This window comes from Epinephelus fuscoguttatus, linkage group LG20 (genome assembly GCF_011397635.1).
Source record: "Epinephelus fuscoguttatus linkage group LG20, E.fuscoguttatus.final_Chr_v1".
Classification (NCBI taxonomy): Eukaryota; Metazoa; Chordata; class Actinopteri; order Perciformes; family Serranidae; genus Epinephelus; species Epinephelus fuscoguttatus.
This window is the reverse complement of record NC_064771.1, coordinates 18779195-18802335: the sequence shown is the minus strand read 5'-3', so window position 1 is coordinate 18802335 and position 23141 is coordinate 18779195. Positions and strand designations below refer to the sequence as shown.

The following is a 23141-nucleotide window of genomic DNA, read 5'->3' as shown; positions in this document are numbered from 1 at the left end:
CTCCATCCCAAGCAAAACTTTACAAAAACCTTAATTTATACTTTTGTACATTTTCAGGAATACATACATTTTTACAAGACATTTACGAGTCATTGTTTCACTGAGGTAAAGATGCATTTCTTGCACACATGTCTTCCTCTCTGTCCTCCTTTTGGTCCGCTTGGTTTCTGTGCGTTCTTTTCTCCTTCTGTACCGTGTAGTGGAGGAGATGGACGATAGCAGCTGGAGTTATACCTTGCAAACGTGTAGCAGCACCCAGCTGGAGGACAAAGCATGGCATGTATGAATTAGTTTTTCATTTAACCACACAAAGATGAAGTTAATTTAGCCAACCATTTTCTGCTCTTTGAAAATATAAAGAATACCAAAAAGTTGATAGTAGGCAACAAACACACTGTACTCACAGTGCTCGGTCGAACTCTGTCCAAAATCTCTCTGACTTCCAGAGACAGAGACACTGGCAGAGAGAAATAGTCGATGTCCTGTGGGAGAGACATGTTCTCCTCCCTCTGAATTCTCTCAATCTCCCTCTTCTGTAGGTAACAGTGAGGCCTGTACACAGCTTCGTAACAGGAGAAATATTTTATTGAGAAAGAATGAACTGTGTTATGGTAGCTTAATTAAAGAACACAGAACCAAAGCAACAGTTTGAGGCAAAAGCTGCATTCACACCAAATCAGGCATTGCAGCGATTAGTCGCAGGGTTGTGTGGTGGTGTGGGAGCGTCACAAATGGCTCATTTGTGGGGGAGTGGAGGGTGAAGAGAAAGCCAATCTCTCCATCTCAGCAACTGAGTATTTGTATTCAGTAGGTTTGTTTTTGTTGGCTCAACAGATCTGTAAAATTCATTATCATAACTGCCACAAAAGACCGAGTGACTGCTCTCCTTCGTAGGATAGTACACATGAGCTCTTAATACATACTTAATTTATTTTACTCAATATTAAATGGTAGAAGGAGACTATTACTTGTGTCTGTTGACTGCGGGCGTGTGCCGGTATGATCACCTGTTACGTTGCTGCCCACTGCAGCATGATGTCATGTTGCGTTTCTCTAAAAGCTGATTTGGTGTGAATGCAGCCTAATCGAGTCATGAATGCAGGGTTACCTTTCTCTGTTGCCTCAAAATGTCAAATACCAGTTTTTACCTTCTATCTTAAGTCTTTGTGAGAATTCCATGTAAGGTGAAAGGCACTCTGGGAAAGCAGATGCCAGCATTTCAAAGGACACATCTTTGTACTGCAGCATGTTCCCACCGCTGAAAAAGAAGCCACAGAGTAACAGTCAGGACCAAAAGTTGACCACTGCTGACTGCATCTTGAAGTCAAACACCAGGCATGCTCAGTTGGGCAGATCGGCATCTTTACACTGGTGATTCCACATAAGTGTCACTCACGTCAGTGTTGTGTACTTGGCCTCACTCATACGCATGTCGGGCAGCTTTTTTCTCCAGTTGTCTGTGGAGAGAGCGAGAGCCTCGAGGGCTGCCAGTGCATCCTGCAGACTGTCCCTCACTCTCACAGCCTCCTGGTAGCGCAAGGTGGACACACATCCCAGCTCCTCAAACCCTGGCGGAGGAAAAGGTTTATGAGAGGAGAAAATTAAAGGACAGAAAGTAGGGGCCCCTCATAACCTCATGATATTTGTCTGTGACATTATTCAAGTACCAGACATTATGCCTACCAGATACTGTATATCAAGATGGACAACACGTCTCTACTTCCATCCAGTGTACAAAAATGAAGCCAAAATATGACTGCCGCCATCTTAGTACAGTCTGTGCAGTAGTGTTCTCCACAATATCACCTTTCGGGAACAGCGCCATTGATTACAAGCACACGAATTGGCACACATAGCTGTCAATCATGACATCAGATCTCCTTTTTATAGCATCACATAAACAATTATAAACAAACTTATCAGGAAAATGGACACCACTGTTTTTGACTTGTACTTTGATTATCTTTAGTTTGGCCCATGTCTCATTCTCTAACATGGAGGGAGCAGGGTTTTTAATTTATGCTGCAGCCAACCACCAGGAAGCAATCGAGATGTTTTGGCTTCACTTTTGAGGAGCTGTCATGTCGTCCATCTTTATTATTCAGTCTATGCTGCCTACCTTTCAGAGTGAGGCGTAGGTCAGCGTTATCCGGCCTTAGAGAGGTTCGAAACTCCGCCCGGCTGGTGAACATGCGGTACGGCTCTGTAACGCCTCGACTCACCAGATCATCAATGAGAACTCCAATATAACTCTCTGTCCGAGACAGTGCCAGTGTAGGCATGGAGAGCGCCAAGCGGGCAGCATTCACCCCCGCCCACAGGCCCTACACAGACAGACACAAGAGTTTAAATACCTTCTGTTTCAGTGTAGTTGGAACCACTGTGCTTTTCCTACCATTGTTTTAAAGCACTTTGCTAAATGTGGGTGTCTTTTGTTATGCAAATGAGTATGTGTGTAAGTGTAAAGCATCGTGTGTTCCTTATTAGTGCAAACAGTAGATCCCCAACATTTGCCGTGAGAAAGAAGAGTCCTCCTCCCAGGGATACAAACAGCAATTACAAGTAATACCAGTAAGAAAACAAGCTCCTCATTGTGTTTCTCCAGGGGAATGCAAGTACGTGATCCGCCTAACATTTAGATAACGCCTGCTATTTAATTAGAAAGTAATAAAGAGGTTAAACAGGCTGTTGCATAATTGCAGGGGAAATTACACGGCTTAAAATGGTGTATTAGCGATATCCATGTCCAGTTATGGAGCAGACTTGGAATAAAATAACAAAGCATGGGCATTTTAAGTAATCTCCATATTCAAGCACTTGTACTATATTAATAGCGAGTAATGGAGTACTTTCAAAAACACATTTAACGTCAGAAATGAACACCAAAGCGAAAATGTGGGTAAAGGTTAGGATTACCTTTCTGTGCTGCACAGACTGCAGAGAAGAAGAAGAGTAAGAGATATACTTGATCTATCCCTGAGGGGAAATTCAATTTTTTTCCACTCTGTTGTCATACACACACAGGCCCAAAATACACACACGTCAGAGCTAGGGGGCTGCCTTGCACAGGCGCCCAAGCAGTTGGGGGTTCACTGCCTTGCTCAAGGGCACATTGGTGATGCCCAGGAGGCAAACTGGCACCTCTCCAGCTACCAGTCCGTGTTACATACTTGGTCCATACAGGGACTTGAATTGGCGACCCTTCAGTTCCCAAGCCAAGTCCTTACTGAGCTACTGCCGCCCCAGAGAGATACACTATGAGACCTGCAGACTACTCTTTAATTGGGCCCAAAGCGTGTACTGCTAGGCAGAAGCAGAAGACAAAAAATGTTTTTCCTGAGCCACGATTATTGTATGAATCCTAAATATCTGAATGTAGTGTACAGAAAACAGCAGGTACCTGTGCGGCAGCCTCTTCGTACCCTGTTGTGCCGTTAATCTGACCGGCCAGAAATAGACCCTGTGTGCTCTTCACCTGCAGCGCAGGGCTCAGCTGAGTCGGGCAAACAAAGTCATACTGCACACCATACCCTGGAAAAGCCCAAAATATAAGAATGATGAGGCAACACAGTACACATGCTGTATAACTGTATCTGATTTTTAAATGTACTGTAGATCAGGTGTTGCTGTGCAGATCGATCAGGATTCAGCGTACCAGGCGTGTGGATCTCAGCTCTGTGCAGGGCAGGGATTTCTCTGATGAGGAGGAGCTGCATGTCAGGGGGCATGGTCATGGATAGACCCTGAGGGTACAGAAGGTCAGAGGTGAACCCCTCGGGCTCCAGCCACAGCTGGTGCTGTCGGCCTGGGAAGCGAAGCACTCGCGACTCAATGGAGGGGCAGTACCTACGAGAGACGAGGACTAGAAGTATCAATCCTGAGTTTTGGAACAATCTGTATACCAAGTTACGTGTGTGTGTGTGTACCTGGGACCCTTGGTGTCTTGCTGTATGTGACAATTGAGATGAAGACTCTCCCTCACCACTCTCTCTACACCAGGAGTAGTGTGGGTCAGGTAGCATGGCAGCTGTTCTTCAGGCTGCAGAGGTGTTAAGTTTCGAAATAAAAGTAGAAGTCAAAAAACATTTTTAGACAGCTCTTTTTAGACCACTTACATTTTTTAAACTTAGAGTACTTAAAATAAACTTCACCTTGCAGCGTGTGTGTGTATTCATGAAGCTAAATGGAGTAGGATGACTGTCAGGGGGGTGGAGGTGAGCCTGGGAAAGGTCTACGGAATCCTTCAGAATCCTGGGAGGGGTACCAGTCCTCAGTCTGCCTGTCCTTAGCCCCAGCCTCTCCCTCAGTGTCTGGGACAGCCCAGGACTCGATGGAGCGTCTCCAATCCGCCCCCCGGGGGACGTGCTTTGGCCCACGAAGAGGGAGCCGGACAAGAAAGTTCCAGTGGTAAGAATCACAGAGCTGGCTGAGATCGGGTGGCTTTCGTTAGCTGAGAGGATGTCAGAGGAAGTGCAAATTAATTAACTGATTAACAGGCAGCGTTTTTATTTCTGTAATTTGTTTTGGAAATTTTTAAAAGTGCATTTTACTGGTTTGTGCAATTGTCAGATATCAGATGTCAAACAAACTCCAGATTCTCAAAAACAATCTGTGCGATATTTACAGTTTAGTTAGAACATTAAAAATGATTCAATGGAGAAAGAAAAATGCATATTGAAGACGATTTATTCGGATTGAGGTGCTCAAAGCGCATCTCTCTACCAAACTGTAACCCTAACACCGCACAGAAGGAAATGTGCATCTACTCATGGACAAGGGGCTCATGCTTGTGACAGTGCCAATGTAAATATAAATGGCCTCCTTCTCAGTTGAGCTGAAATGTTAGCTAGCTCAGTGGTGCCAGGTGAGCTAGCAGTAGATGCACGCTTCCTTCTGTGTGGTGATACACTTAGCAGGTGTAGTTTAGTAGAAAGAAAATAAATCCTACGTGAAACTGCTCACAACAAGGTCTGTGGATTATCTTGAGTAACTGGATCATGATTTCTGGAAAGAGACATTGCTGTTGAGTTTTTTTTTTTTGTTTGTTTGTTTTTTTTAAATTGCTGCTTTGAGCACCACAAGCTGAGTGCCATCTTGTTCCGTTATATCAAGAGAAGGAGAACATCTGTACGGCCGATTTTTCCGGGACTTGGCATCTCACACCAAAACAGTCTAGACGGAAAAATAGCTCTACAGGTAAGACGAAAAATATTAAAAAGGTTCTCAGTTGCTCGCTACCCAAACGTATCCCAGTGACTTTGTGTTGTCCAGGCTCTTCTGGGTTTGGTTCTGTTACCAGCAGCTCCTCCACTGAGCCCTCCAGCACCGTCAGCCTGGGCGTGGACAGCAGCTCAGACTGAATGAGAAACAGCAGGCAGACACATGGTTAACAACATTATTAACCATAAAACAAAAATTCCATTACGCTCAACACAGAAAATTTAACCACATTTGTGTATAACATACCTGAATAAATTCACGGTAGAGCTGGCGGTCCAGCTGGGCCCTTGGGCCCCACACAGCGGGGCCTTTACTACGATTCAGGATGGAGAAATGGATCCCAGCCCAGTCGCCTGCTCGACCACACAGACCATCCAGAGCATCTACCTCCTTCACCAGCTGACCCTTACCTACTCCTCCCAGGGATGGGTTACAGGACAGGGCACCTGAGGGACGTAAAGGGAGAAGGAGAGAGATGTTTGGACCACGCACAGGTAAGAGTCAATGGTCTGTAAAAAACAAGATTAAAACTGCACCAAGACGAAAAACAAAGCATATTTTCCTCACCAATGGTTTGTATTTTCTGTGTGACCAGGAGCGTCTCAGCTCCCACTCTGGCCGCTGCCGCTGCAGCCTCGGTCCCTGCATGGCCCCCACCCACAACAATGACGTCATACTGCTGACGGGCAACGTGACTGGCACGTCTGGGAACCAGTGACAGGAAACCCTTCAGGGGTGGAAGCTTCTTTGTCAACATGTGGGATGCATACCTGTAGAGTGAAGGTTAGATGGTCAGAGATGTGGACATGATAGGTTGTTTTAATAAGAGCAGTACAAAGTGAGCACATAACTGTCTTTATTGTGTTTTTAATGCCAGTGGTGTGTGTGTGTGTGTGTGTGTGTGTGTGTGCGCCTTATAACTAGTAAGTAGTGTGCACCAGGGCCTGTCACAGTAGTATGCACTGGAGCCCCTGGTAACTACATTAAAAAACATAATCTACTGGTTCAACTTTTAAAAAATAAGGTAACAATTTGCATGCATCTTTTTTAAGTTGGTCCAGCTCTGGCCTTTTTGAGATAATCTATGAGTCTTTCACAATCTAACAAACCCAATTAGTTTAGTACAACCAACATGATTTGCTTTGACCTCAAAAAGCTTAATTAACTTGAATCAACTTAATATTTATCCAAAGGTTGTGGTGATGTTTAGTGGTCAAATTATTTTATTAAAGATATTCTAATTTATTTACTTCAATTCCACCCTACTTGAAAATGTCAAAAACCTCCTAAAAAGTTAAATGTATTTTTTCTATGCTGAAAAACGTATTTATTTTGAGCATCATCCACAAACCCCATGAATCATTTTTCAGTGTGCACTATACACCACTGGCTGACAAGTAATTTTATAATTTAGTTGTTCTAACTACTTGATATACTGTTGCTAAATTTACTTGCACTTGGGTCTCTTGGAAGGACAAAACTAACAGCTCTCAAGCCTTTTAGACCTATGGTTACTGTACATGACATCAAAACACATTTTTAGGAAGTATTGCTTACAATAAATGATATATATATGATATGTTCCACTCAACAGCCAGACTGCATAGGCAACTCATTTCTGTTGAATATTGATCTATCAGATCTATAAAGATCATAGATATAACCTCTGCCATTTAACAGAGGCAAACTGTCCCATAATGTCATATGGACATACACCTAACACTAACGTTACTCTATGTATGGGTCCATTTCAACTACGTCATCACCTCAAGTATTAAAGTTACTTACAGTTTCTTTGGCAGAAGACCAAAGAAGTTTAGTTTCCAGAATGGTGTCTGAAGATACTGAGACTCACAGAATGATCAAAATCCTTGAAAAGATTGCCAAAATCCTGCTATGTAACACAAACGCACTTCATGGAGGCTGCCATGCTGTTTGCAGCTGACTGTAGTAATAACTGTTGTATAGGCGCACTGACAAAGTTGTTTGACTGGGTCAAGTCGGTTTGCCATGGCATTGGCTGTTCTTATCTGCCATTGATAAAATCATAAATGAAATGAAAGCATAAAGCAAGCACGGGGAACATACACATGAAAATGTGAGGTTAAAGAGGAATTCACAAAAATCAAGGTGATAGTGTGCACACAAAACAACACTGGTGTTTTGTTTGGTGACTGCCACGTGTACAGTAGAAACCATCCATTCTTGTTTATGTCAGAGATAAATCAGGTTTAATCAAATATCGATTCAATGCACACATCTTTCCACGTACGCGCGCTCACTAGTAGGTCAAAGGCGCACGCGCACGTCAACGCCCCCTCCCCCTTCCAGCCGGTTTCCAGTCAGCCGCGCGCGGATTGAGTCAAGTGAACCTACCGAGAGGTGGTGTTGACCGACCGCAGCAGGTTTTCACCAAGAAACCTGGAATATCAAACGTCCTAAGGCAACTGACAGTAACGCCAAGATCTTGTTTTTTAACGGAAGGGACAGCGGTGCCGGAGTTAAGGCGACGCGACAGAGAGAAGAGAGTAAATCCCGGAGGGAAAGCGCCCGAAGTGAGCTTGAGGATCAAAGCTAATGCTAAGTTAGCCTGCTATTGCTAAATAATTATACGGAAACTCGTGTCATTTCATAAGTCGCTTGCTTTGACATAACCACTGTGGTTACAAAGTAGATAGTCGGGGGGGAAACTGTTAAATTATATGTTACGTTTAATTTAAATAGCGAGGTGTTTTGCCTTTACATTTTAGGCCACAAGCGACTGGTGTTCGCTTAGCAAGAGTAGCTACAATAGCCGGTCTTATTGAGGTTACACCGGCTCTGCGCTCATCAGGACAGGTGATATTGCTAAAGATAGTCGCCTTTAAAGCAACTTCATATCGGTGTTTATAAGTTAGTTTACACTTGGTGGTGTCTAAGCCTTGTGCTTCGCGATGCTGAAACAGCAGCAACCCGGCTCAGGCGGGAGGAAAGCGTCTAACGGAACCTCGGGCCCCGCCGGTATGTCTTCCCCAGTCAGCGGCATCAACAGTGGCAACAGGACGCCGGCCGGGAGGTAAGCGATGTGGGGGTTCCCTGTCAGGACAGTCCGGGGATTGTCCTGTGACTTAGAGGCCTACCGGTTAAGGCGCTGTGAGCCTAGTGGGTGTGTCTCGGTAATACGGCTTCTCTCCAGGCCAATGAGATTTGTTCGTGTGTGATTGACAGGGGCTGTGGGCCAATCAGAATGCTCACATTGAGTCGAAGACAAAAAGTGAGGTGGAGCCAAGTTTAGTGAAAGCGATGAGCAGCAAATCAGCATACAAGCTATTGAAAGTTTATCTGGCCTGTCAGTGCCAGAGAATGGACGTTGATGATTGCAAAATATAAAATTTTCAATAACACGGCTTGGTAGCTAAGAAAAACTTGTTCTAGGAACATCATAATTAACATTGAAGAGATTTTATGGCCAACACAAGGTCATATTATGTGGTTTAAATCACCAAGATGTGTGTGTGTTTACTGAACTCTTGGCAGCTCCGTTTCAGCCTTTGTTTTGTAACCGTCTTTGTAAGCAGCAGTGATATCATCCCAAATTGTACAGTCTTATGGGGGGGGGGGGTGCATTTAGTATCCAGAATGATCAAAATCCTGTATTGACTGTATAGAAATTATTGCAATTAACCACGTTTATCTTTTCCTAAATGTTGACGTGATTTCAACACTGCAGGTGTCCATTTTCTTTTCTACTTTAAATAGAAATACTCGGGTTGACCCATTGTAAAGGGATAAGTGAAACTGAAACAGGTTTTTGAGACATTTAAACCAATTTTTAATTTGTCTTTTAGACAACACCTTACCTCATTAAAACCGCTTCTGTTTTGATACCAGTGTTTTTGCTCTGAGCCACAAAGGTGGAGTGGAAGGTGACACAAGGACACCTAGCATTAACACAAGAAAAGTTGGCAGTAGATGAAGCATACATTCATAATGGGGGATTCTAGAGGCCAAGTGTGCACTGTATATTTTCATTGCAGTAGGGATATTGATTTGGGAACTTGTCAGGCCTGTAAGTTAGTGTGTCAACTTCTCTTAATCTATATGTTGTATATGTGTGATGTGGAATGTGACACTGCCTTGGCAGGCTTTGAAAACAAGTTATACTCCTTTTGTTTCTAAGCAGTCAAACATGTTTTAACTATGCTGTTTTCTCACAGGAATCGATCCTCTGCAAAGCCATCATTCCAGTCATCTCCGGTGAGTATCCTATTATAGACAAATTGGGCAGCAAACAAACACACAACATATTGTGCACACTATAGTAATAAAAAGTTAGGGACGGTATTGAAAGACTCTTTTATCTTATATCTATCTTGCCATATTTAAGGTCATACATGTGAAGATTTGAAAATATTGATGGGAAATCAGTATCTGTGTGTTCCTAAAGTGATCATAACTTAAAATATAAGGATGTTTGTCATGTTTACAAACATGACTGATGTAAATAGGGCTGGTTGTCATTCAAAAATGTTCCAAGACAGTACTTTGACTTATAAACTGGTTTCTAAACAATACTTTTATAGATACCATTCTTACAAAATGAATTTTAACAAACGGAAAATTACTTTCAACACAGTGGTACAAATCTTAGGGTTTATTTTCAGCTCCTTGGCAGTTTGACACTTACAGCAATACTATAATATAAACAATAGAGACCTATGTACCATATAGCCTACGCCAAAGCTACACACATAAACGTTGCATAGGCCACAGTTTGTCACCTCACATATTACAGTCACGTTAAGTAAACAGCCTTGTACAAGTTAGGTGAATTTTTATGTTTGCAAACGTTACCTGTTAGAATCCCAGTCATCATCTGTCCGCAGTAATCTTGGATAACGGGAAATCCAGTGGTGTAATATTTGAAAGAGGCTCTGTTACGTTAGCCAGATTTGAATGCTGAGAGGAAGGTGGCAGCGGTCCGTTCTTCATTTCTTTTAATTTGTCCCATTGCGGGGGGTCTCATTTTTAAAACAGCGAGTAGGATCCATACTAAAAATGTTCGTACAGACAAAGCCAAAAATGGCGTGTGCCAAAAATTATTCAACAGCTTCTACAATCAGGCTTCCACCTCACCATCTGCGTCGCCAGTTTCCCGTCTTCAAAATGTTTGAAAGCATGGGTCAAAGTTTCTCTCATCAAGCCTGTTTTAATAAATCACAACTTTTCCGTGGGAAGTGGCATATGCCTCTTTCAGACCTAGTTTGTGTGTATGCAGTGTTTATACATGAGACCTCCGGTCTTGGCGAGAATAACCTATTTGCATGTATTGCATTGCACACTATTGGCTGTTAAAATTGAGCCACATTTTGGTCTCTTTAATTTTTACACCTATGCAACGCACACTGTAGTCGAGCCTCTCAATATTCCAAATACAACAACACACAATATACTGTTTTTCATGCATGTCTCTATGACCTGTAGCCTTAGACAGCCCATCACCAGCATTATTAAATGTTGGTACAAGCATACTGCATCCTTACTGGCTCACTGAGGCTAATGAGATTCACTCCTTAGGTATCAAAAATCTAGTGCCGAATGACAAGACATTTTACAAAACTTGATAGTATTGAAGCAATTTGTTTGGTGCCATAAAAGTGTCAAAGTTTGGTAGCCAGCACTTTATGTAAAAAACATTTTAAAGAAACAGAAAATGTTGCATACATGAAACTGAAGTCTGATTGAATCTGATGATCAGGAGCAAAGTAACCTCCGTGTGGAAGATTTATGTCATAGTATAAAAGGAGAGAGTTGGTGTTCCCCTGCTCTTAGAATTGACTGTCTAATTTTATGCACTGGTTAACGGATCAAACTATGTTCTTTTTCAATATATCACAATGTGATTGTTTGATGTCGTGTCTTTTTGAAACTTTGTTTGATCAATACTATATATATCTTCCCATCTGCAGGTTTTCGAGGGTGTGTACAACAATGCCAGAATGCTTCATTTCCTCACAGCTGTTGTGGTAAGTCATTTGGCTTGTTATTGATGTTCCTCTCCGACCAGGATGATTATTCTAGAAAATGAATGACTTGCATCACTCCCTTTTACACAGACCATAATAGTTAGAGGTGAGATGTAACCTTCCTACCTACTACAAAGCAACCTTTTGTTTCATGATCTGCTGTGTCTGTACCAGGGAGTTAAGGGTTAGAAGGGTTAATGAATAAAATCCTTTTTCCGTCTGACTGCCATCTGTTACTTTTGTTTATGAAGAAGCAGGCTGTACATCCTGTGTCACAGCTACCCCTGAAAATATGCACAGTACGCTGAATACTAGGGCTGATCCGAATGCGTTAAAGCTTTGGTCTTTGCCATGGTAGTCGACGTTCAGATGAGTATTTCGAAAGCTTCACAGTCGAAAAAGTCAAGCTTTTGGGATAATTTTAATGTTAGTAAAGACAACCCTCAAAGAGTCGGATGCCAGATATGCCAAAGAAAACAGGCGTATCACAAATCTACAATGCAATCTACAATGTAAATAGTGTACCAGCTTAGCTGTCTTAGATTAAAAAAAAGTCCGACTTATCTGTCATTAACCCTGTCGAAGCTTTGATTGATCGCAGTTATTTCTCACTAAAGCCTTGATGCCCAAAAGCTAGTTTTCGGGACAGCCCTACACAGAACAATGTACAAATATTTGCATAATTAATCCACAAATGCTGTTCCAGTTTTGGAAGTGTCACTTATCTAAATGATTTGTTTATCACTAACTTTTCTGAATAAGTTTTAAAACAAAATCTTTCTCTCTCTCTCAGGGTTCCAACTGTGACATAAGAGTGAAGAACGGCAGTGTATTTGAAGGCATATTCAAGACTCTCAGTTCTCGGGTAAGAAGCTCATGTTGAGCACACAGTCATGCACTTCTCTACGCCCATTTAATGAGGAACCGCAAGTTATCCTGTCACCATAATGGTAAACTCATGTCAAGGAAAAAATAAGGCCTTTCTGTAGTCTTGCTCTGCAAGCTCACATAGTCCTCAAATTTCATTTTGCCTTCCTAATGTTTGGTCCGTAGTGTGAGCTGGCTGTGGATGCTGTACACAAACGCAGTGAGGAGGACGGCTCAACATCAACTCCGCCGAGGAGGGAGGACATCACTGACACTATGATCTTCAGCCCCTCAGACCTGGTGACGATGATCTGCAGAGACGTCGACCTCAACTATGCCACCAGAGGTACAAGCACACACACATGCTGAGACTCAGGGTACTGAGGAAAGACAGTTACAGAAATAAGCTCTTCACAGACCTGCAAGCGTTGGAGGCAAAGATCTGTAGTTCTTCCTGAAACAGAGAGGAGGGCTTTGTGTGAAAGTACGCACTAGATTATGTCCTTGATTCATAGTAAATGTTTTGTTAGGCTCAACTGGTTTTTAAATACTCTGAGAGAAAATAATTGATGTTCTGCAGTACGGGTAGTAAGTAAGCAAATGATAACGTAATTGAACATAATTAAACATTTCAGGCCCAAAATGATCAGCCCCAAATGTTGCTGTAGACACATCTTGCCAAATGAAACGAGTGTTTTTTGTCTTGGATTTCAGACACCTTCACAGACACAGCCATCAGCTCCAATCGCGTGAATGGAGAACACAAAGAGAAGGTTTTGCAGAGATGGGAGGGAGGAGACAGCAATGGAGAGAGTTACGACCTGGAAAATGATGCAGTGAGTCGCTCTGTCTCTTAAACGCACACATAAACACCATCAAACCATCGCATGATATAAATGCCCTTTCTACTCAGAAATGTTGGAATACTATGAACCCTCAGTTAAAGATACTTTATACACATGTTAAGATGATTGTTCACACTTCAGTCTTTTGAGGCAAGTTAACTGCTCATCTGATATTCCACAGGAAATCTTTTTTTTTTTTTTTTTTTAAACTGCTTTCTTAAAGAAGCTATATGTAAGAAATCTAAAGCAAATAGTCGTAAAATCATCCTAATATGTCACAGAGACTAAGGTATAATTTTCAGATAACATACTGATCTCACCGACAACAATAGTACAGCCAGAATATTCAGATTTAAAAAACATTTTTACGGTCCGCAAATCATGTTTATGTTTTGAATTTGTGTTTTGGCCTGTTGTTAGTGTTATTTTATTACCCCACTAATGTTCCTTTTTAATCTCCTTTTTTTTTTCAGTCAAATGGCTGGGATGCCAATGAGATGTTCCGTTACAATGAAGTGAAGTATGGAGTCACGTCAACATACGATTCCAGCCTTTCCATGTATACGTAAGTTTCCATATGGCCTCATTGCCTTTAGGAATAAAAAATAGAATATTATTACTAAAATAAACCAAAAACTGCAGGAAAAACACACTTAAAAGTTGGTTGTAAAGACTTTACACCATATTATTGTTTGTCCAACCATGACAAAACCGACAGCATATGTTTTATAACAATGTTGAACTACTTTGTAAAATGATTTTGAAATCACTCAGTAGGGGGCGTCACTAGTTCCAAATAAGTGCATTGGCCTGGTGCAAAATTTGGCCATAAATCAGTGAGTTTGTCCAAACATCACCAAACTCATTAGATAATTTAAATTAAGCTGTTTTGCAATTGACCAATAGGGGGTGACGGCATTACTAAAGAAAAGCGTAGCCTGGCAGATATTTGGACGTAAATGAATAAGCGTCTGACCAATAGTCATAAAACCTGTCAGTTATTTTTAATGCAGGTGTCATGAACTGTCAAAGGTCTTGATCCCAGGCAGCTTTAAAATGTAATGGTCATGTTGACTTGAACTGTTTTTATGTATTTTTGCTCACTTAAAAAAATGATCAAATCTCTTTGTGGATTTATTGGCAAAGAGAACAATCGAAATGTGCGTTTTTATTTTGTGGTGATCAAGTTAATCAAGCAGGCGATCATACAGTGTCAGAATGCTATGTGAGCAGTGAGACTCCATATATATGTCTCTCATATCATACATATTCATTAAGATGCAATTAAAAATTCCTTATTAGCATCACTGGTGTAATTACAAATTACAGCAAGTGTGAATCTATTTACAGTAATGTGGTCCCTAGGGGTTTTTACCCTAATCAGATAGTGTATTGCTCCATCTGATTTCAGTAGTTAATACAACTTAAATCAGAGAGGAATGAAACATTAAACTTAATCATGATGTCACATGATGTCATACTATTATAGGGAGTGAAAACCTGCAACTTTACTTAAGTTTCAGTTTCAGTAGAGTTCTTAAAGTTGGCTGTACCATCTCTACCTTGCATCAAGTTTGATTATAGTCAGGCTTAAAGTAAGATGCCTGATTCCAGCCCAGAAAATTATAAGGAATCTTACCGGTGTCGGCAAGATCATTTTTACCTCTAAGACTCTTTAATTATAACAATATGATTCACACATTTGACGTTAACTAATACATAAAAAAAAGACAATCTTTGGGCTCACTTTGGTTTCATCAGCAGTTTTAAATGTTCTTGTAACCTGATGTTGTTTCTGTGTTCCGTCTTTCTGCTGCTGTCCAGTGTGCCACTGGAAAAGGGCAACTCTGAGATGTATCGGCAGAGGGAAGCCCGCGCTGCCCGCCTGGCCAGTGAGATCGAGTCCAGTCCCCAGTATCGCCATCGTGTCGGCCTGGAAAATGATGAGGGCAAAACTGAGGAGGACAAATACAGTGCTGTGGTGCGGGACAGCAACGATCGTGAGAGGGGCCGTGAGAGCCCCCGTGACAGAGAGCGTGAAAGGGGGCGAGACAGCCCTGGAGCCAGCACCAGGTGAGATGGTCCGCTGCTTTGTTGGGCGTGTAGATAAACAGTGTTTGTCGTAATTTAGATGATAGTTTATAATTAACCCAGTCAACTGTTAAATGAAGTCTGAACCTCAGCTAGTCTCCATCATGTTTCTATGCACTGCTATGTTTTGACGGCGTAGTGTCATTCATGTGTTGCCCCCTGTGTGACGTACTTTCTCTTTCAGGGAGGGCAAGTACATTCCATTACCTCAACGTCAGAGAGAGATGAACCGGGAGCGGGAACGAGCTGAGAGAGGTCCTGGTGGGCCTCCACCCCACAATCGTCTTAGCGGAGGTTATCGCTCCAATCCTCCATCCTCCTCTTCCCCCAGACCCCCTCTGCCCTCTGCTGCTGGGCCGCAGTCTGGCGTCTCCCCCTCAGAGAGAAACAGCCCTCTGTCAGGCCGAGGTGGGGCCTACACTCCCCATCACCCCCAGGGAAGCCCGAGCCCAGGCCCAAACTCTGGCCCTGCGAGCCCTTACACACCTGCCTCTCCGGGAGGAGCATCCACGCCAGCCTCTGCTTCCACTGCCCCGTCGCCAGCCAGCCCCCCTGCCCCACACGGACACTCAGTCCCTCATTCCCACTCACTCCCACACTCGCTGTCTGATGCTGGTAGACCTGTTAATGGAAGTAAGTGTTCAGCTTGTTTCAGAAAGTGTTTTAACAGCATCTCTGTATGTTAATAAGGCAGTATGAATTGTGAATATTTTTGTGTGCCTTTCAGTCTCGACTAGAACATCACCTAAAGCCCAAAGACCTCCACAGTCGAGCAGAACAGTCCGTTCTTCAAACTCACACTCTCAGTCCACAGGTACATTCAGTCAGCTGCTGTTATAAAATCCTCTTTTACATTATTGACCGATTGTCTGAAACCTAACCTTTATTTTTCCCTGCGCTGTCCTTGTAGCTACTCGCTCTCCTAAATCAGGTTCTTCCCAGGACACGCCTTATTTGGACACATCGTCTGTCTCCCTGCCTCCCCAGAAGACGTCTGGTCCCGCCCCTCTTTTCCCTGTTGATGGTACTGTCTCATTTCTTGCCTAATTTTGTTTGAAACCAAAGTCAGACTCATTTTTCTGTAATGATGTGAGCTTCATCTGCTTCAATGAGAGGCAGCAGTAAGTGACAGGTCTTGAAGGTGGAATCTAGTGAAGTACTGCAACTAATTAGTTTACCGTTTGTCTTGTCTTTACAGTGAATGAGATCCTTGGTGCAGCAAAAGAGCGTGCCGCAGAGAGCCCCAGCAGCACCGAGGACAGCAAGAGCAGTAAAGGTGTGTAAGACTTCAATTTGAACAGGATATGAGTTTTTTAATATAACTATACACACATCCACTCGAGCTTAGTTGCATGCCCTGTATGTTTTTGACAACAGATTGAAGTTTCCAAATTTTCACATCTTCATTAACCTTCCCCCTCCCCTCTCTCTCCTCAAACAGTTCCCTCAGTTCAGCAAAGGTCGCAGATCGAGGAGCTGCGGAAATTTGGCAAGGAATTCAGGGTAAGAGTTCAGCTTCCTTTCGTCGAAGCGTGAAATTAGAAAGTCTGTGACCAATCAAGAGGCTATGACCTGAGACACCACTGATGTTATGATTCCTCAAAAAAAAACAACAACCCCTCATTCACTTATTTGTGACGATTAACGTTTCACACGACATTGAGACATCACTTTTTATGCAACACTTCTTAGTATAAAAATTAGCTGTACATCAGAGACTCTGGTTTCTAGGATGAGGTTATTCGATTTCAGTGTGTGATTATTTACTGTTGTGCCACCTTTTTTTGGGTGGAGGAGGTGAAGCACAGTCATATTACTTAAGTCTTGACATTTTTACTCGTAATGTTCGGTAAGAAAAATTACTTGTGAGACCTATTTACTGAAATGTAGTTATATCTGACAATGGCTTGGCCTTGAGAGGCAGGGTACACCCTGGACAGGTCACCAGACTATCACAGGGCTGACACATAGAGACAGACAACCATTCACACTCACAGTCACACCTACGGACAATTTAGAGTCACCAATTAACCTGCATGTCTTTGGACTGTGGGAAGAAGCTGGAGTACCCAGAGAAAACCCATGCTGACACAGGGAGAACATGCAAACTCCACACAGAGGGGCTCCCCCACATAACATGAATTATTTCCTTTTAACTGCCTGTAATATTAAGATGATGTCTTGCACTGTTTCATCTGTCCTCATCATTTCCTCTCAACGAAATTGGCTTGTAGAATAGTCGTTGATTTTATGAGACATGTCTGCAAAGCTGAAAACAATACACTGATGAGATGTTAATTCAGGTAATGTTTAAGAAATTGGACGGAAAAGGACGCAAAAGAAACAATATTCACAACAGCCACGGAATTTCAGGGAGACTCACAAATTTCAATTGTAGGGAAACTAGACTAGGTTGACACGTTCATTGGCAGATGGACAGGGAGCTCCAGCTGCACAGGAGGAAGCCAAACACTGTTCATTTGCGCACACTGCAGTGTCAGAGCTGGTTGAAAATCGGCAAAGCTTCTCTTAAACTTGAACCTCACAGTGTGTACAGAAAGCAGGTGCTGTTCATACACTGGTTTGTGTCAGTGTGTTTGTTAAGAGAGAGCGGGCAAAGATGAGGGGCTGCGTGAATCAATGTGCTGCACACAGCTCAGTCCACAAGTTAATTGATCGCAGATGCTGTCGTCTCAGATTGACAAAAAAAATGCTAAAATGAGTCAACAAATATACTTTGTCAGCTGTTAATATATCTAGGCGGCCTGACAATGTAAAATCTGTCCATGGGAAACACTGTCCATGTGCTGAAATATGGCCAAACTGTTACAGAGATATTGAGTGGTGTCTATAATGTGAATCTCTGGATAATAAATGATCATCTGCAGTTTTCTGTAGTAGTCCCAGTAATGTTTTATATGTATGACCTGGTTGAGCAATGTTTTAGACTGAGGACATGACCACAAATACTGATAGACTGAGTATCTTGTAAAATATTCTCATTCTGTTGATGAAAATCTCCTGTTTTTAAAGTATTAGAAAAATCACAAATTTATTGTATTTTCCATTATCCCCTCTCACTCTTATACAAGACACTTAAGGCACATCTTTTTATTCATAATTTATTTTAATTATGTCACTTCCTATTTTAGATTATTTGCTTTTATCAGTATCTGTCGCGTATATGTATTGCAGTGAACTAGTATCATGCTTTACAGATGTCTGCTTGAGCTTTTATTTGATAAAGTGGGAGAAAAAGTTAATTCAATAGGAAAATTAAATAAAAATGAACATTTAATTTCCTCACATTTTACTGGTGTAAACAGACGCACTCTGGCGTCGTAGTCGCAGTACAAGGCAGTGTTCAGACACACAGATTGAGGCACACAGAGCCATGTTTATAAATGTCACCTGCTGTTTGCAACAGCATTCAAATGCCACCAGATGATATAAAACTATATTAAAATTTTGAACTGCAGGGAAAAGGAGACTAATCAAGACCTCATCGGCTTTCCGTGTTCCACATGATCGCAGGATGTTTGTTTGCTGTGGTGATGTTTTTTGAGTGGGTGTGAATGTGTGGTGGCAAAGATGTTATCAGTGGAAATACTGTGGCACATGCAGTAACAAGTGGGGAAACACCAAAACTGTACCAACCAGTGGTGTAGCGTCATCAGTCAGTGAGAGACATACTTGGGCGTTTATAGGGCTGGCCCCTGCTTTGCAAAACAGACGGGTCTTTTCTTCCTCTTTGGCAGTTTCAGCTGTGCCTTTTCCGGTGTACTTTGCTGGTTAAGATACAGCGCCACCACAGTGGCATAATGCTGCAATTAGAGTCATAAATGACAGAAATCCAAGTGTAAGGCTTGCTAGTAAAGTGTTTTCCATGAAGATCCCCGTTAGAGTTTTGTCAAGAGCTGGAGGCAGCTGCCGTGTAATTTCCTACACAGGAAAAACCCTGCTACAAATATGCAAATGTGCTCATATTTGTTGGACATGTTCCCTGCTTACTTTTATCTGTTTAGTAACTCTTTGTTACTTATTTCCCCTTTTGCCATCACCTCCATCCTTATTTACCTCTCTTCCTTCGACTCAATCCTTGTCTTCCACTTTTTTCCCAGCTCCAGCCAAGTGGAGGCAGCTCCAGCTCTCCCAGCTCCCCAGCAGCAGCAACCCCACCTGCCGTCAGCGACGTCGCCCAACCCAGCGCAGCCACACCTTCGCCCTCAGACGCTCACCCTGCTTCAGAGCCCAAAGCTCAGGCTCCAGCTCCCAGTCCTTCCCAGCCCCAACCTCAGCCTTCACCAGCCCCTGCTGAGGACGCCACCAAGGACACCGCAACTACATCTGGTGCCACACCAAGCGCCGCCGCTGCACCCATTTCAGACAGGCATTCACCAGCCACCCCGCAGCCAGCCAGGACCCCAGGAAGCGAGGACGCCAGGTCTGAGACGACGGAGCGGCCAGAGGGCGTGGCAGAGTGCGTTTCAAAGAGATTGTAAACTGTTTCATCATGCTCTCTTATGTCCTTGTGATTGTCTTTTGCTAACACATTATTTTTTCATATCTTCTAGCCAAGTAAAGAAATCAACCTTAAACCCCAACGCTAAAGAGTTCAACCCCATCAAACCTCAAATGCCCATGGTAAGCTCATTTATTCCTGCTGAATCCTTAAAATGTAAAAAAAAAAAAAAAAAATATGTATTATCTTGGCTGAGACGAGGGTGGTGCTGTATATAAAGAGCAGTTTAGTATTCAGGGAATGAATTTAAGTGGAGTCCATGACATAAACTATGCACCAAAGTCTAACAAAAAGTATGAAAAATACTGTCATTTGCTCTGAATATTTATTGCAGCATCTATTTTATAGTAGAAGACCAGGGTTGGAAATAAACGCCAGCCGGCAGCCAAATGCTGGGGCTGCTAGCTTTTGTTAACTCACCAGCCAATAAAACAACAGTAATCTGTTGAGTGGCTGCTAGATTTTGGAATCCATCGGCCACAGTGGCAGGTGGACAAAAATGTTAATTTCCAGCCCTGTCAAAGACCTGTTGGCACTATGTTGTTATTTCACTTACTGTAAAATATGTAGAACATAATGTGTTGAAACCCTGTGATTAGCTAAGTGACATGCATTTTTATTGACCTCTGGTTCTGTTGTTGTACAGACGAAGCCCAACACTGCGCCCACCCCACCTCGGCCAACTCCTCCAAGCCCAGTGGTCCTTCAGCACCCAGGCGGACAGGGACCACTCTACAACACCCCCTACCTCTCCTACGTATCACAGATCCACTCTGTGCAGGTATGTGAGCAAATCAACTCTTACATGTTTACTACCAGTGTCATTTTAAGACATGGAAGCTTTTTCTTGAGTTGACTCTTGATCATTTCTGTCTTCCAGCCCCCACCGATGTACCAGTACACCATGTCTACAGTCAGCCAGGGAAAATACCCCAGGACCAAAGGTAAAAGCAGCATTTCTTTCCACAGTGCCTTACGTCTGTGGTTTTAATTATAAATAGCTATAACCTGCGACACAACAGTGCAGTGACATCTGCTTAACAGAATAACACTTTAAAATTAGCCTCTTGCTATAGATGTGTCTATGTCTATAAGATGATAATTCTTTGCCTCCACCAGGCTCAGTAGTGGCTCAGCGCTCTGACCATGGTACTTCAGCACCACCCATGCTACAAGCTGCAGCGTCAGCAGCCGGAGCCCCGCTGGTGGCGTCCCCCTACCCTCAGTCCTACCTTCAGTACAATCCACAGCAGTACGGCCAGCAGCAGGTCATCCAGGCCATGACACCCTACCCTGGACAGGTAGGATGGCTACCCTCTAACCCCGTTTTTTAATAAGGTTTTAATTAGCATAATGTTTGTGGTAGCATTAAATTAAACATAGGTGGTTCAGCCACACAGCCTCCAGGTACATCTTACCTCCTACGTATAAAACAAGTACACTGTTTCCCCTCTTCTCTCCAGCAGATGTACTCCATGTTGCAAGGTGGAAGAATGATAGGTCAAGGTGGGGGTCCTCACCCACAAGCACTGGGACCCCCAGGAGGCCCCCAGTTCTCTGCACAGGGAGACGGACCTCAGGGACCACAGCAAGGCATCTACGGTGAGTGGACCCAAACGTGCCATATTTTAGGTTAAACTGCTCCCATATGGTATCAGTGTTTTTTGATTCATGGATGGTCTTGAAGTGGCCTGATTAAAAACCTTGAAAACGTCCATGAGGAGTCTCACTATGGACTGTAAAACGATGTAAAGCATTAACCTGACACTTATTCTCTCTTTCTCCTGTGCAGCTCCACAGTCCTTCTCACACCACTCAGGTGCAGTTCATCAGCCCCAGCCCTCCAGTACCCCGACAGGCAACCAGCCCCCTCCCCAGCACACTGCACCTAGTCCCGGACAGGTGAGATACAGGACTGCTTGAATTTCCCAAATGTACCAAAACACATTTGCTGTGTCCAAATTTCTAAATGAATTACATTCGTACAGACAAAGCCTCAACCATATTGATACTATACTATTGAAATGTGTACAAGGGTTTTTAGCTAAAATTCAAAGAGGTTCAGTTACTTAAGTTTCCTCATGATGGCTAAACTGCATCCTATAGCCTCACCCTACATCTTTCAAACAAAATAAGCAATGTACATTTCCATATCATTTCAACATTATTGTCAGTTTTCACAATACAATCCTATAAACCTACAGACACATTGAATTTGTTGTATTGTTAAATCTAATGGAGCAGATTCCCGCCTCTGGGACACTGTTATTGTGACAAATCTTCTGACGCCGTGTTCTTTCCTTTCAGAACGCCCAGTCTGGCCCACAGCCTCAGTCCTTGTACCACTCAGGTCCCCTGTCAGCACCCACTCCACCCAACATGCCGCCAGGCCACACGTCTCCACAAGGCTCTTATCCCATTCAGGGCTACAGCATCCACAGCCACCAGGGCATCCCACCAACGTACCCCCTGGGACAGATAGCACAGGTATGGATCCACAGTGCTTGTGGTTACTGTTCCTTCTCATGCATCATTTGTTTAAAGCCCAGGTCAGACCAAATGATGAGATGAGTTAATAAAACACAACTTTGTATTCTCAATTTTGATTTGCCACCTCCTTCACCCCGCTAGGCCCATGTACAAGGAGCAATGTCGGGTCCCCACCACTCGGGGAGCCACGGTCAGCCTCAGTTAGTGATGTTGCAGCCACCTCCTCAGCAGGGCCCCGGCTCAGTGCCTCAGCACCCCCAGCACGGACCACAGCAAGGAGCACACCAACACTTTTACATAGGACATCCACAAGGTACGAGCCATAAAGCCGAGTATAATCCATCCCGATTCTCTATCTGTTGTTTGAAGCGTGACATTTACAGTTTGTTTTATCTGTTTACCTCCCAACAGCAATGCAGGTACAGACGCATCCTGCTCCCTTCCATCAGCCTGGAAACTAAACCCCACCCGCCCTCCTCTCCACCTTCCCAACTGTTCTTAGGAATGACCCCCATCATCCCCCACTGCCTGCTGGACGCGAGGCCCAGACTGAACGCGACTCATTAGTAAACAAACTGACAGGATCGTGCAGAGGAGAGAAGAGGACAAAAAGTCTCGCAGCACCTTATTTTTCTGCTGGAATGTTCTTCATCAGTACAAACCTCAGTGTCAGCCCCAGACGAGGAGGACCTTTTCAGTGCTAATGATGAAGGTGGCAGACGACAGGAGCCGCGCCCGACCCCCTGCTGCCATCCTGCTCTTCTCTCCAACTTCCTCCCATTTCAGAGACATGAGGCACCTTGCTGGGCGGACCAGTCGGAGAGGAAAAAACACGGATGACAAACAGCAGCAGACACCTCCAGCAGTGTGTTTTAAGTACCATGACACAAATGGGAAACACAGACTGTCACGGGATTCTCATGAATACAGCATGAAAGGACGGATTTAAAGAGGAGAGGGGATTTTTAGCAAATCATTCCCCCCCCTTTTTTTCTTTTAACTCAATCCAGTAGTTAAAACCACCCCTTTGCTTCTTCTCTCCTGTAGGAAAATATAATTAATAAAAAAATGGACAAGACAAAAAAAATATTAAAACAACAA

The 23141-nt window shown here is 43.2% G+C and overlaps 2 protein-coding genes across 4 annotated transcripts; one reads left to right on the top strand and one right to left on the bottom strand.

Moving 5' to 3' along the window:
- Positions 1-92: 92 nt before the first annotated feature.
- mto1 (mitochondrial tRNA translation optimization 1) lies at positions 93-5977 on the bottom strand. The gene is made up of 12 exons (XM_049563696.1): positions 5788-5977; positions 5467-5666; positions 5239-5356; positions 4152-4450; positions 3927-4039; positions 3656-3846; positions 3401-3531; positions 2120-2324; positions 1397-1568; positions 1149-1258; positions 405-562; positions 93-259 (listed from the first exon to the last, which is right to left on the bottom strand). The coding sequence occupies exons 1-12, from the start codon at positions 5975-5977 to the stop codon at positions 98-100; spliced, it is 2049 nt and encodes a 682-aa protein (XP_049419653.1). The 3' UTR covers positions 93-97.
- LOC125880881 (ataxin-2-like protein) lies at positions 5863-23140 on the top strand. Of its 3 annotated transcripts, none has more exons than XM_049563693.1 (23): positions 5863-6003; positions 9417-9456; positions 11169-11225; positions 12019-12090; positions 12279-12438; positions 12807-12928; positions 13411-13502; positions 14762-15010; positions 15213-15661; positions 15756-15842; positions 15939-16052; positions 16227-16304; positions 16470-16531; positions 19150-19508; positions 19603-19672; positions 20197-20331; positions 20431-20494; positions 20670-20851; positions 21014-21152; positions 21343-21452; positions 21858-22037; positions 22182-22353; positions 22452-23139. In XM_049563693.1, the coding sequence occupies exons 3-23, from the start codon at positions 11199-11201 to the stop codon at positions 22499-22501; spliced, it is 2973 nt and encodes a 990-aa protein (XP_049419650.1). In that variant the 5' UTR covers positions 5863-6003; positions 9417-9456; positions 11169-11198; the 3' UTR covers positions 22502-23139. The 3 variants fall into 3 exon arrangements, with proteins under 3 accessions (XP_049419650.1, XP_049419648.1, XP_049419649.1); XM_049563691.1 differs by lacking the exon at positions 5863-6003 and adding an exon at positions 7544-8275 and having other exon boundaries at positions 22452-23140; XM_049563692.1 differs by lacking the exon at positions 5863-6003 and adding an exon at positions 7544-8275 and having other exon boundaries at positions 21017-21152.
- The last annotated feature ends 1 nt before the right edge of the window (position 23141 follows it).